Consider the following 15,356-nt stretch of genomic DNA (forward strand, 5'->3'; position numbering starts at 1 on the left):
GCACATTATAGACTCATTGTATGTACCTACCCGCACGTGGGAAAAATGAGAAGGCACCTAGCTCATAAACACGCTGGCCTTCCTACATCCCAGAGACAGTGCCAAAAGGACATGCGGGATGACCTGCCAACCCCACAGCCAGCACAAACAGCGGCAGCTTCTACTGGTGGTGCTTTATCCCAAGTAGATAGAGAATGAAAAGGAAGTCAAAGGAGCTAGGAAGAGTGACAAGAAGAGAGCTGGCAGACTGAGAGGAAAGTAAAAGGTGTCTGTGGTGGAGCAGAAAATGACATCCCACGTGCCCTGACAGCTCACAATACTGGGTGGCAAATGGCAACTTGTCCCCAGAGCCTCATAAACCTGGCCACTAGAATCACTGAGGGAAGGGGTCAGAGGAGACTAAATTCACTTGTCTCGTATGACCCTGATCCGGCCTGCTCTCACAGGCTGGTGGTGGAGTACTGCAGCACTTGGGGCCCCACTGCGGTACTCATCAAGCCCCCGGGAGGGGCCAATCCTCCCCAACCCACCTCCACAGCCACTGAGCCTGTCCACACCCACAGGTCGCCGGTCTTGTGCTCTCATGATCTTCTCAGAAGGAGAGAGGCAATACAGGGAGAGAGGAGGCTCTAAATGAGTCCGCCCCTCCCCACTCCCCTCACCCGCCCCAGCTCTGTCAACACATTCCCAGCCTGGGCTTTTAAGGAACTCCAAGTCAATTATAGGCTGGCTCAGAGGTTACTGAACTTGGCTGCATGTCGACATCCCTGAGAAGCCTTTTACAGATTTCCCAGACCCCAGGTGGAGTGCCTGATTCCCTAAACCTGGGAGGGGGAGCGCAGATGTGCCATGTTTAAGGACCTCTGCTTTCACTCACGCAGGACTTACCTTCTCAATCTTGTCGGGATCTGACAGCAGAGCAGCTCCCATTCCCCCCTAAGGAAAAGCACACAGAGGGGCTTCTTACAGCTGGAGGGAGGCAGCCCCTCCCCATGACACGGCAATGTGGTACGGCAACATGCCAGCACCCCAGCACGTCTCCAAGGGACCAAGGGCCACTGGCAATCGTCAGGTCTCCTTAGCGAGTCGGAAAATGGCAGTACCCTACCCACAAAGAAAGGGGTCAGGGTCTGATGAATTCTAATAGTGATGACTTAGCAAAGGCCACAGATCTATCTAGAAGTGGGTTCTACAAAAATAATGTTTCAGGACTGCCCATTGCCTACCCAGAGTATCAGTGTCTTAATAAACTAAACCCACCTGGCAAGCCCCTAGAAAAAACATAATAATGAAACACTCTTCCTTTGAAATTAAAGCAAATGCACCTTCTTCCTATCCTACTTTCACTTGCTTTGGTGCCACCACCATCAGCAAAGCCACTCAGGGACATGCAACCTGCAGACTTTCTCCAGCCCCTTCTCCCCTGCCAGCAACAACAGCCCCATCCTGAGCACCTAGACCGATGTCAAACACTAACAAAGCCCCAGCTAAGGGACACCTAAGCCCACGGAGCCACGTGAATCTTCACTTTCACAACAGAGAGCGCCTCTTGATAGTGAGATTATTGGTAGTTTTTCTGCTCTTTTTTGATTTTTTTTTAATTTATTTATTTATCTTTAGAGGGGAAGGATAGAGGGAGAGAAACATCAATGTATGGTTGCCTCTAGTGGGTCCCCTGCTGGGAGTTGGCCTGCAGGGAACCAGCCTGCAACCCAGGCATGTGCCCTGACTGGGAATCGAACCGCAATCCTCTGGTTCACAGGCCCGCACTCAATCCACTGAGCTATACCAGCCAGGGCTTTCTGCTCTTTTTTGTACTTTTAAACGATCCAAGTTCTGGACGATGGCATGACATTTTAATAATGGAGTGGGGGCAGGCGTTAAAAATCTGAACCCGTTAAGAGTGACGTGAAGGGGAGAAAAACAAATCCAATAAATATATGCTGTCAGCATGTATAGACTGCGTAATAACAAATGCTCACAGTCTGTGCTCAGACAGTCTAAGTTCAGTGGTTACATTTTTAAAGGATGATCGATTAGAATTGGAGGGAACACTGACCCACCACCGACTCAGCCAGCCTGAGCCTGCATGTCAGAGGAAAACGGGAAGGGCAGGAGGGGACTAGCCCTGGTCACAGATACAAACCTGCTTAGAGGCGTTAAGGAAACTCTGGCCACACCCCAGATCCATCTGGCCTTCAGCTCACACACAATTCAGCCCTTCCTTGTGGAATCACAGGCTCTAAAATGCAGTCTCGCCCTGGCTGGTGCAGCTCAGTGGACTGAGCACCGGCCTACGGACTAAAAGGCTGCCAGTTCAATTCCCTGTCCGGGAACATGCCTGGGGTTCAGGCCAGATCCCCAGGTGGAGGCGCGCAAGAGGCAACCAATATGCCTCTCTCATGCAGTGATGTTTCTCTCCCTTTCTTTCTCACTCCCTTCTCTAAAAAAATAATTACTTTTATGAAAAAAAAATACAGTCTCACTGCCCCTTCCACAACAATGGCTTTCTCAATGGTATTTCCTTCCTTCCTCTCTATTTAACTTATTTATTTGCTTTTTTGAATAGGTAACCCATTAAAATTTTTTAAGATTCAAAAGGGTAAAAAGAAAGAACTCTCCCTCCCTGAGGAAGGGAAAACTTTTCAATTTATACTTTTCACATGTCTCCAGTTTCTGAGCCGCCAGAAGGGAGCCAACACCCAGGCGGCGTGCACTGGCAGGGCACACTGCTAAGTTTCTGTTCCGACCGGTCGGGGCTGGCGCTGTGCTGGTTAACTGTTTCGTGTAGCACCCTGGCACAGGGAATTTAATCCCCATGCAGAACCACGTAAAAACTCAGTTTCCTTCCCCAGGCGAAACCAGTGTCACTAGTTTCTTGTGAGTCTTCCTAAAAGTGTTCTATGGAGAGAAAGGTAAATGGACGTTAAGATTCATTTCCCATCCCCCACACATAAATGGCAATACACCATATACGATTCTGTCATTTGCCTTTCTTCACTCCACGAACCCAAGGAGATTATTCCAATAATTTCAGTTTTGCTCCTTACATAATCACAAACACAAAGAGGTCATTTGAAAACAGTCAACGGAGTCCAAAATTTGCAGGTTCCCACAGACAGTTTCAAATCTGCACAATTCCTTGAAGCAGCTGCCTACAGGCCTTCTGGGTTTCAAGAGCCCCAAGAGCCTTTTCCTCAGGCGGTCTTCAGGCTCCTGGCTGAAAGGAAAGGTCCCCAGGCCACGTAACTGCTGAAAACCAAGTGGCTGACTTTGGGCAGTGGGCCTGGGCAGACATCTGCTAGGCCTACACTACCCACCCTACAATGAGGTTCCCAGGAGCAGCCCTGCAGAATTCCCTGTGGTGTCTCCCACACACCCAGCCCCACGCTGTGCTCGTAATCTGCTCCAAACGTGCTTTTCCTCTGGCAGTCCCACCAACATCGAAGACCCACTGTCCGCCTGGCTGCCAGTCTCTCTTTCTCTACCCCCACCTCTCACCCCACATCCCCACACCCAGGCCAGTCATTTGCCAGCCAAATCCTGGCAAATACTGGCCTTCTCCCCTCTCTATCCCCCTAGTCTTCCCTGTGGGCCCACAAACTCACCTCCTACATCCACGTCCCCACCTCTAGCCTCTTTCCATTTCAATCCACAAGACACAGAGCTCCCAGATTAGCATTTCCACTTATAGAATGTATTTGGGAAGACACACAAGAAACTAACAACACTGGTTCCCCTGGGGAAAGAAACTAAGTTTCTGATCACACGCCTTTCTGTTCACAAAAGGCCAGAGATACTGAAGATCCGGGTGCAGCTACTCTGGTCCCAACCAAGATTTTCAATCCTGCATCCCGGTTTCCTCACCATCTTCCACTCTCCAACCCTCTGGTCAAATCAAGGTTCTCTGCCTCCACTTCATGTTGGCACCTAAGCCCTGCACTGCACTCCCTCTGCCTGCAGGGTCCCACATGCCTCCACAGAGGACCACATTTCTCTGTAAAATCCCGAGTTTAGGTTCTGCCTCTCTGCTCCTCTCTGAGCTACCCTAGTACTCTGGTCTGAGCTTCTGATATGAAAATGGGGATGCATTTTGCATCCTCTATTTTTATTTATTTATTTTTAGTCCTCACCCAAGGACATTTCTTTTCACTCCTTTTAGAGAGAGATGAATGGAGAGAGGAAGAAAGTAAAACATCGATGCAAGAGAGAAGCTCTGATTGGTTGCCTTCCATACACGCCCAGACTGGGGAGCAAACCCACAGTCCAGGTATGTGCGCTGACCAGGAATTGAACCCACAACCCTTCAGTTACAGCACAAAGCTCCCACCACTGAGCCATACTGGCCGGGGTCACATCCTCTACTTTTAAAAAGATGTTATGGTTATGTCTTGGTGTTATTCATGAAAAGACAAAGCCCTGTTCACGTTAATTTTTCTTTTAACATTCACATCTTTTAAAACAAATGGGCATGATGCTCTGTGTGTATGTTTATGTATATAGGTATGTGTATATAAATTTCTTCCTCAACCATTTGAGGGAAAAGTTACATATATCATAGCCCCTGACCCCAATATATTTTAGTGTGTATTTTCTAAGAATAGGGATATTCTTACAAAACTGAAGAGCTGTTAACTTTATCGGTTTACACTGATCCAGTATTTTTAGCTAATCTACCGTGGTCCACACTCCCAATTTCACCCATTGGTCTAATAATATCCACGTGAGCATTTCCCCACACAGTACAGGAGTCAGGCACTGTACTTAGTTGTCATGTCTCATTGTTCCTCTTTAATCCGCACCTGTGTCTGAGGGGGTATGAAGGACGCAGTTTACCTTGGTGGAATACTCTTTTGGACAGCCCATGTTGACATCAATCCCAGCCACGTCATTTTCTCTGGAATGACAGGAAGTGGAAAAAGTAGCAGTAAATGTTCAATGTGAGGAGAGAAGGTGGAGTCAAAGGCATGGCCTGTGCTCATGAATCCCTCCCCATGTCCCTGGCCCCAAAACACACCGACCCTCAGTGTCAGAAGCTGAAAAAAAACCTATTCTAAGATGTGCAACCGCCTCCTCGGAGCAAAGCTCAAGAGGCACGGAATAGGTGCTCACACATTTACAAAGAGCTAGTTGTCGCAGACTTTGCTACTTTGGAATTACATCAGATGGCTCAAATACTGAGTAAAGTCACACTGAACTTGATCCCAGGGTTTCGGTTCTGACTGGGGCAGTGAAGGCCATCTGTCCATGCAGAAAGTGACATGAGCATGAGACCCTCACCCAGAGCACCAGTTTTGGTGGGAGGTACAAGACTGCCTTTATTGGGTAGGTCACACAGTTGGCTTATTCCAAACAGTTCTCAGATGCAGAAAGGACCCTGACCCCATCTTCTGGAGTATACACAGTTCACAGGCTGTGATTCAGCAGCAACTACTGTGTGAGTGCCTTCTCACCCTTACTGTAATTGATAATAACAGCAACTACTTACTAACACTCACTATGTGCCACACACTGCAAAGACATTCCCATGCATTATTTCATTGACCTTTCCCTATAATGCCAGAGGTAGGTAATACTATTTGGTCTCACTCTGTAAATGAGGAAACTTAAGTTCTCAGCAAGGTTACCTAAGGTCACACAGTTAACAAGCAGCAAAGCCACAGCCAAAATTACAACCCAGGTTCATCTAACTCTGTAACCACAACACTCTCCTAGGAAGCAGCAAGTCTAACCTACACTTCATGAGATTCAAAACCTCAGGGCTCATGGTCACAAGAGTCCTTAGAAAGGGAGCCTTATGAATAAACACTAGAAAACAGGCACCCACACAGAGATTATCTGGGATCTGGGCACAGGGGGTACACGAGAGGCCCAGGGCAGCCTTGGATACCATGGAGAAGGAAACTAGAAAAGAAACAGAAGATACTGAACTAGAAGGCAGAAGGGTGGTCACCTCCAACATCACGAGGAACAGTGAGGCCCCAGAGCCAGCAGGAGAGGCAAAGGTAGTTCCAAATAGGGAAGAACTTACACAAGTCTGGCCACAGCGAGAGCTCGCTCTGCGTCCGAAGTCCCCTGGGAACACAAAACGCTGCATCAACCACCACCCTGACACATGTACACATGCACAGGCAAACACACCCATGCACACCATGTGCACACATGTCAGCAAGTGGAGTCCAGCTGGGGACTCTTAAACATCCAGTCCACTAGACTAGCCCTCTGTCAAAGGCCAGAAGTGGATGGGAGGGCCTAGAAAATGTCAAAATGTCATCAATGCTACGATTACTTTCAAACATACAAAAACAATGAAAAATTTTTATACTAAACAATCATATACCCACCACTTAGAATCTGTAATGAACATTTTGCTATATTTGTTTTATTGTATGTCTACCCATTATTGTCAATTTTTAAAAATCTAATTCAGGAGCTATTCCGAAAAGTACCAAGAAATGACCAAAGTGAGAGAAGAGAACTACAGAGTCATTACAACCCTGACATAAACATTAACTATTAACTACTCTTGAGCTAACCTGATTTCTCTATGTGGGAGATATATACAAACTACAAAAAACCGAAGACCTTGATCTTAATAACTAATGCTAGGGATAAAAACCTGTAAGTCATGCCAAACAGATAATTCCTATAATTAAGAAAATTGAATTTGAGATGGGAGACATGTAACAGACTACTACAGTCTGATTTCCATGAAGTCTCTTCAACAGTGTAATCACTCATGAGCAGATCTTTTAAAAATGTCCTGAATGTGAAAAATTCAGGAAGCTACCGCTGTACACTGAAGCCCAGGCATTCCACACTGGCCCAGGTCAGGGCGTGCGATAGCAAATCGGGCAACAGGTCGGGCCTGGGCAGTCATACCATCTGGAAGACGACCCTGCTCTGCTCCCTTTTGCAGGTGCGGAAGACGACTCGGTCATCCGGGGCAACAAAGTCCACTGTGCTGAGCACCTCTGCAAGAAAACACATACACAGGCACACCCACTAAGTAAGCAAGTTCACCTAGACTAATCCCTGCAAGAAAACAGAGCAAAAGTATCAGCTTAACGGGAAAAAAAGGGTGCTAGAAGTAGACCATTCTCAAAAGAAATCAGTGTGCCCATGAGACCTCTGAGGGGCTGACGATATTCTATTTCCCGACCTGGTGGTGGCCAGTTACATGGTTGTTTGTTTCAGTTATCTGTTAAATGGTATACTTGTGTTTTACATAATTTCTCTGTACGGCTATTAGAGTTTGCAATTTTATTTATTTATTTCCCTATTTATTATTAATCCTGACCTGAGGATATGTTTACTGATTTTCTTAAGATTTTATTTACTTATCTTTAGATGTAAAGTGGGGAAGGGAAGGAGAGAGGGAGAGAAATATCAATGTATGGTTGCCTCTCATGCATCCCCTGCTGGGAACTGGCCTGCAACCAAGGCATGTGCCCTGACTGGGAATCGAACCATGATCCTCTGGTTCACAGGCCCGTGCTCAATCCACTGAGTTACAACAGCCAGAGCTGTTTACTGATTTTTATAGACAGAGGAGGGGAGAGAAATAAATATCACAGTGAGAGAGAAACATGTACAGTTGTCTCCTGTACATGCCCCAACCAGGAATAGAACCTGTAACCTAGGTATATGCCCTGACTGGGGATCAAACCCACAACTTTTGGTATATGGGATGACACTCCAACTAACTGAGTCACCCGGCCAGGGCTTCATTTTGCAATTTTAAAACATTTTTTAAATGTGCATATAGACCATTTCAAAATGTATAAAAAAATTTTTTTAAGTGCATATAGAGCACCTTGTCTGAGCTTCAGATTTTGACCCAGTTTTCCCAGATGTCACTCTGAAATTTGGCAGAGTTGCTGTTTCTTAATGACTCGTCAGGTGCCAGATACTGTGAGCAGAGATTTACTATACGACAGTCGATTCTTATGATTTGACTTTGTATATTTGCAGATTTGCCTGCTCGCTAAAGTTTATTTGTAATCCATACTCACGACACTTACATCGTCATTCTTGGACATGCAGAGAATTACAGAAAATTCCGGGCACCTAATGTACATGTTCCCAGCCAGAGTCAAACAAGGCAACACTCTGTCTCCTTGCTTCAGCTCTTATACTGTAAACAAGTGTCTTTTTGATGGTACATTAATGCCGCATCTTTGCCTTTTTGTGGGTAATTCGTTTTAAGTGGCCCCACGCACACAGAAGTGCTACCCAGTGCTCCTGTGCACAAGAAGGCCACGATGTGCCTTAGGGAGAAAATCCATGTGTCAAACACACTTGTGCAGACGTGAAATTATACACAGAGCTGCTGGCTGTGAGTTCTATGTTAAGGAGTCAATGGAATATATTAAATTACACGCCTTTAAACAGAAGCACACATAGAGCAAGGTTACATACTGATATGTTAAAAACAATGTGTAACCGGAGGTCTACAGGGACGTACACCTGTACAGGCAGACCTCAGAGATACTGCAGGTTCAATTCCAGACCACCACAAAAAAGTAAATGTCACAATTAAGGTCAGTCATGCAAATGTTTTGGTTTCCCAGTGCATGAGAAAATTACATTCATACTATAGTCTACTAAGTATTCTATAGCATTATGTCTAAAAAATGTAGATACCTTAATTAAAAAATATTTTTTAAAGATTTTATTTATTTATTTATCTTTAGAGGGGAAGGAGAGAGGGAGAGAAACATCAATGTATGGTTGCCTTTTGTGCGTCCCCTGCTAGGAGTTGGCCTGCAGGGAACTGGACTACAACCCAGGCATGTGCCCTGACTGGGAATCAAACCACGATCCTCTGGTTCACAGGCCCCCGCTCAATCCACTGAGCTACACCAGCCAGGGCCTAAAAAAATATTTTTTGTAAAAATAAGTTACCCATCACCTGAGCCCAATGAAAAACAGTGCCAATTGCCTTGCTCCACATGGAGTTGCTACAAACCTTCAAATGGTGAAAAACACAGTATGTGCAAAGTGCAATAAAATGGCAGATGCCTGTATTCCTCCTAGAGCAATGGTTCAGTATTCACTCATATGGTGTTAAAGCACTTCCATAAATAGAAGCTGTTATTATCATCCCAGCACTGAACCAACTGGAAGATCAAAAGGGTGGACTGAAGGCAGCGACATGCTGGGAGAGATGAACAAGCAATCTGGAGCAGCAGAGCCAGCGCGTGACTGGCAGCAGGAAGTCTGAGAGGAAAATAAAAGCTCCGTGTGTTTACACTAGAGTTATATTTACTTGTAACAGCAAAACTCGAATGCCCCTGCGAAAGCATTGCTGAGATCAATTCTGACACAGTCATCGTAAGTAGCAACATAGAAAAATGTCCTAGTAGAAAAGTAACTGGCGAAACACATGTAGCCTAATACCAAGGGGGCAGGAAGGGAGATATACAAACACGTTATATTTTTACACATATGCTCTACTGAATGTGTGAAAATCTATATACCAGTACATTATTCCTCTTTGTGACTGCCTCTTCAAGTACAAGATTATGGGGGGTTTTCATTTTCTAGGTGGCAAAGGTCTGTCACATTGAATTTTTTGTAACACAAAGAAAATATAAACCTAAAACAATGAAAGACAAAATTGAGTCACAACTTCTAGTGAACTTACATTAAGATCTGACAAGTGTATATCCATTTCAAAAACCTCAAACAATACCACAACTGTAATCAAAGCAGAATCAGCCTCATCAATAAAATATAAACAAAATCACAATTCAGTACAACCACTTTCATGTGCAAAGTACTTACATGTACCTTATCGTCTTAGGACCCCAACCCTGTGATTTGAGTAAAGCAGGGATTATGATTTTCATTTTACATCTAAAGAAACTGAGGCAGACAGGTCATGTGACTTGACCACGGTCACACAGCTAGCGAGTGGCAGAGCCAGAAACAGCACCAATGCCATCCCAACCCCATGGCTTCTAGGGTCCTTCCTGTAGTATGAAACCTGGCAGCTTCTCTGCCAGCAAGCCTGGGGGTGCAAGGCATTCTTAGCCTGTTTTACATCTGGCTCTTGTCAGGGTCTCTGGAGAGCTGTAGCTATCGTCAAAGGAACACAGGATCCACAAAATTACAGAGCCAGGCAAGGAGAAACCCAGGAGGACCCTGTCCCCTGGGTAAGGGCAATGATAGCTCAGCTCAGTTCTGCCTGGGCACAAACTCAACCCTGGGACCACAGCGGCACTCACCATTGACAACTCTCTTGCACTGAAGCATCTTGAGGTCAATCAGCTCCTGTGGAGGAACCGGAGGGCACTTGTCAGTCCAGGGCATGCAAGCCCTAGGGGAGCACCTTCACTGCACATCTGATGGGGGCTTCTTGGCCTGTCACCCTACTACCAACAACACATCATGGCTTTTGGGACATGTAGTGCTGTCCTCCCCACTTAAGCGTGGCAAGCAGGGACCTGAATGAGCTTCCCTCAATCAGCTGCTCTTCCCAAGGCCCTTGGAGATATTTGGAGCCTAGAAAAGGTGAGCAGCTCAGGGAGCTAGAACGAAGACAAGAGTCCAGGATGCGGACACCTGGACACCTTCCTCACCTACTAGTCTCAGCTCCAGTCCGTCCTCTCTAAGAACCTCCCGCCTCATCCTGGGAAACATCCAAGGACCAAAGTAGAACTAGAAGCACAGAGAGGAAAAAGTGAGATCAGCACAGGAAAGAAAAGTCTAAAACTCATCCTCTACATGGGTCGCACTGTGTGGAAACAAAATCGGTGAGATCCTCCGCTCTGGAGACACTCAGACTCTCAAAAGAAAGAAATATGGGGCTTCTTCAAAATCAGGATCATAGCCAAGGAGGGAGAGAACTCATGTCTCCCAAAGGACGAGTGCTGGTGGGAAACACACTGTTCTGCTTTGCACGGTGATCATTTCAACAGATATGGAAGCCAAATCAGAAGCTCATGCCCAGGAGTTCTGGGGGACCAGAGGAAGATGGGAAGAAAGTCAGCCCTGGTGCCCATCCCCACACTGACTCCTTAGGAGCCTCGGCAAGTCACAACCCAGCCGGTGGGCACGATGGCCTTTGCTCCTTCGTGGGAGCATGTAGGGCTCGAGTGTCAAAGGGCCCGATGGCACCCATGGGGCTCCCCCCGGGCACACCCATAATCCAGGTTACTACACATTCAGGGGGCTTCTGCGGCTATTCTCTCCATGTTGCATTCAGGTCATCACATATCTGATGCCTACCAGGCCATACCAAACAAATCACCACCTCCAAGCTGTACAGATACATGGCTGGCAACCAAGCCCCCAGCCCCAAGGGATGGATGGAGCCTGACACAGAGCCCCCGTAACCAGCAACCCTAGCTGCCGCAGCAGGTGCAAGAAAGCATGTGTAGTATGGGTGGCCTATGCTTACAAAAAGCAGCTCTGCTGCCCGGCGGAGCTCCGACTGGGAACAAGCAGTGTAAAGCAACGCAAGCCCTTGCTGGGGCCCCGGCCGTGCCAGCAGGAACCTGTCCTCCTTGGGATTCCCAAAGCTCCCTGTCAAGTTCACCTTTATAGCCCTTACCACTTCTTCTTTCTATGCTAGTTGCAGATGCACCTGTCATATCCTTGTCATTAGACTCTGAACCCCCTGAGGAAGGTCCTATGTCCCCACAAAGGTGGGCATGAAGGACCCTGGCCAGGTAGCCTGAGCTCCAGGAGCTGACACAAAATGGCCCTTGAAATGCCTTGTTTTCCTCTCTGACGCCTCACTACACCAGTGGAGCCTTTGGGGTCTGGACACGGTCTGATCCACCTTTGAATCACTAGCACCTATCACGTTGCAAGTGCTCAGTAAACACCTGCTGCAGCCTGCTCCGACACCTTACACACAGATGTCTGACTGTTTGTTAAATGGAGAAATTAATTTAAACTGTCCACAATAAAAACCACAGTGCTCCTGCCCACCCACACACCCTCAACACTATTGTTAACCAACTTTATTCATTGTATGGGTACACACACTTTTTTTCCTACTGTATTTCCTCAATTAGTGAAAACAAACATTGTTTGTCCACATGGTAGAGTTTTTCATCTGTGTATCTTCATGGCAAACTGCCTTTTACATCTACACAAAATGTGCAGGGGGGAAAGAAGCCTGTTCTTTGCCAAACTGGATATTGAGGTTTTCTGTCTCAATTATCACAAATATTTTTCCTATATTAATATCGCTTCCTTGATTTTTATCATAATTAACATTTTGTTTTTATAGGAGACAACCCCAACTTTGCCACAAACAATGCCTTCTAGTTTCTTAATATATTTATTACAAAGAATATAATTTTAGCCGGGGCTGGTGTGGCTCAGTGGTTTCAGCACAGGCCTGTGAACCACATGATCCCAGTTCGATTCCCAGTCGGGGCACATGCCTGGGTTGCAGCCCAGTTCCCAGGAGGGGACTCATGAGAGGCAACCATATGTTGATATTTCTCTCCTTCTCTCCTTCCCTTCCCCTCTAAAGATAAATAAATAAAATATTTTTAAAAAAAGAATATATTTTAATTCTTTTTCTTTTTGAAAGTGATTTAGCTTTTCTTTTTTAAAGATTTTATTTATTTATTTTAGACAGAATGGAAGGGAGGGAGCAAGAGAGTGAGAAAAGCATCAATGAGCGGTTGCCTCTCACACACCCCCCACTGGGGACCTGGCCCACAACCCAGGCACGGGCCCTAGACTGAGAATTGAACTGACGGCCCTTTTGTTCGCAGGCCAGCACTCAATCCACTGAGCCACACCAGCCAGGGTGAAAGTGATTTAGATTTTAACGTATCTGAAAATTAAGGCTATTTATAAGTCACTTTTTCTTCACATAGCTACCCAATGTTCTGAATAGCATTTAATTTTAAAGTGCCTTATCACATATGGGCTTCCTTATCTGTCATGAGTTATGTTCTGACACCTCAAACACATCCTGCTACCTTCGTCTCCTTCATTCCATTGGCTTGCTTTCTCTGCCTGAGCTAACCCATTAGTTTATCACCAGTGTTGCTCCATGCCACCTCTACCCCCACCTCTGGCACACGCAGGTACTCTTTTGCTTTCTGGTTTGGTTAAAGGATCTTTTGTATATCCCAATTTTCAGAAAAACAAACATACCCACATTGAGCAACTAGAATTCCCCCCCTTAAAAAAATGATTGACAAAATGAATGAGAGTCTCAAAGGGATGGAAAACACGTTTGAAGAAATAATGGCAAAAAGGAAAAAAATCCCCAAATTTGATTTTTAAAAAATTACTCCATACATCCCAGAAGCTCAACAAACCTTAAGCAGGAAACTCCAAGAGAGCCACAACCAAACTGCTGAAAGTCGAAGAAAAAGAGAACAATGAAAACAGCGAGAAAGTCGTGATTTACCACGTGCAAAGGATCCTCAATAAGATTTCTCATGGGAAACCATACAGGCCAGAAGACAAGGAAGTGAAAGACTTGTACAACGAGCTCTCTCCACCATCCTTCTGTGCCCTCACACTGCTGTGCATGAATGGCCTGGCTGATACTCTAAAGAGTATCAACAGCACCAAAAAGAGAGGTAAATGCTAGGTTCTTACTAGGCCACGCTCCAAAGTCATCACCCAGTTTCTCACTGTGATGACGGGGCATGGTTACACTGGCGAATTTGAAATTACTGATGATCACAGAGCTGGGAAAATTGTTGTGAACCTCCTGGGCAGGTTAAACAAGTGTGCAGCAATCAGCCCCAGGTTTGATGTGCAAGCTCTGAGATCCTCTCCCGTCCCATCAGTTTGGTTTCATTGTACTGACAACCTCAGCAGGCATCATGGGCCATGAAGAAGACGCGAACATACGAGGAAAAATCCTGGGATTCTTTTCCTAGGGACGTAATACATACATGCAAATAAAATGCATCAAAGGATACTATCAATAAAGTGAAAAGAAACCCACAGAATGGGAGAAAACACTGGCAAATCATATATCTGATATAGGTCTAGTATCCAAACATATAGAGTTTGTACAACTGTCAGAATAGAAAGACAAAGAATCCAGTTAAAAAATGAGCATAGGACTTGAATAGACATCTCTCAAAGATGATATAAAAATAATCAATAAACATGAGAAAAGATGCCCAACACCATTAATCATTAGGGAAAGGCAAGTCAAAATCATGATGAGCTACCACTTCACTCCACCAGGACGACTATAATCCAAAAGACAAGTAGTAACAAGTGTTGGCAAGGATGTGGACGAACGAACCTTCACACGCTGCTGGTGAGGATGGCACATGGCACAGCTGCTGCGAAAACAGGCTGCTGGTTTCTCAAGGGGTTAAACACGGAGTTACCACAAGACCCAGCGATTCCACTCCCAGGTGTATATCCAAGAGAAGTGAAAATATATACTCACACAAAAACTGGTACATGAATATTCATATAACATGTTTCACAATAGCCAAAAGGCAGAAACAATCTAAATGATTACCAACTGATGAACGAATAAACAAATTGTGTTGTATACACACAAACCACGGACTATTATTCGGCCATTAAAAGGATGAAGTACTGATACACGCTATGACAGGGATGAACCTTGAAAACACGCTAAGTAAAAGAACTGAGACATAAAAAGCCTCTTACTGTATGATTCTATTTATAGGAAATGTCCAAAACAAGCAAACCTATAGAGACAGAACACAGATTAATAGTTGCCAGGGACTGGAGATGGGGAAACTGGGCAGCAACTGCGAATGAATATGAGGTTTCTTTCTGATGCGATGAAAAGGTTCAAAATTGATTGTGCGCCCTGGTTGGGTAGCTCAGTTGGTTGGAGCTTCATCCAGATACATCAAGGTTGCAAGTTTGATCCCCAGTCAGGGCACCTACAAGAATCAACCAATGCATGCACAAATAAGTGAAACAACAAATCGATGTTTCTCTCTCTCTAAAAATCAATAAATAAATTTTTAAAAATTAAAAACATGACTGTGCTAATGGACACGTAACCCTGTTAATATACTAAAAGCTATTGAATTGTACACTTCAAATTGGTTAATTATATGATAGCTGAACCATATCTCAAAAAAAGATTTCTTATGGGAAATATTGCATGTTTCCATTTGTATGCAGTTTCTGAAGTTGAATGGAGGTTTCCAGGGCTTGAGGGGACGTGGTAACAGGGAGTAGTCAAGGGAGCTGTTTAATGGGTACAGAGTTCCTGAAGACCCGTTACAATAATGTGAGTGTACTTAACACTACTGAAGTTAAACACTACACTTAAAAATAGGTAGGTAACATGACAGCCCTGGCTGGTGTGGCTCAGCCGGTTGGTGCATCATCCTGTAACCAAAAGGTTGCAGGTTCAATCC

General features: G+C 45.3%; 1 protein-coding gene and 1 pseudogene across 7 annotated transcripts in view; one reads left to right on the plus strand and one right to left on the minus strand.

Annotated features, from left to right (window-relative positions):
- DUS2 (dihydrouridine synthase 2) overlaps nucleotides 1-15,356 on the minus strand; it is a 40,218-nt gene that overhangs the window by 15,430 nt on the left and 9,432 nt on the right. For 6 of the 7 annotated variants that reach the window (XM_037041443.1, XM_037041447.1, XM_037041444.1 and 3 more), the window contains 5 exons: nucleotides 10,233-10,278; nucleotides 6,883-6,974; nucleotides 6,032-6,075; nucleotides 4,837-4,897; nucleotides 889-936 (listed from right to left, as the gene is read on the minus strand). In XM_037041443.1, the coding sequence (XP_036897338.1) occupies nucleotides 889-936; nucleotides 4,837-4,897; nucleotides 6,032-6,075; nucleotides 6,883-6,974; nucleotides 10,233-10,278 (291 nt within the window). The remainder of the gene's footprint in view (nucleotides 1-888; nucleotides 937-4,836; nucleotides 4,898-6,031; nucleotides 6,076-6,882; nucleotides 6,975-10,232; nucleotides 10,279-15,356) is intronic. The other variant, XM_037041449.1, reaches the window with a different exon arrangement.
- LOC118983967 (40S ribosomal protein S15a-like) lies at nucleotides 13,028-13,871 on the plus strand (annotated as a pseudogene).

Source organism: Sturnira hondurensis, unplaced genomic scaffold (assembly GCF_014824575.4).
Source record: "Sturnira hondurensis isolate 20B ecotype Veracruz unplaced genomic scaffold, ASM1482457v3 Scaffold0003090, whole genome shotgun sequence".
Taxonomy (NCBI): Eukaryota; Metazoa; Chordata; class Mammalia; order Chiroptera; family Phyllostomidae; genus Sturnira; species Sturnira hondurensis.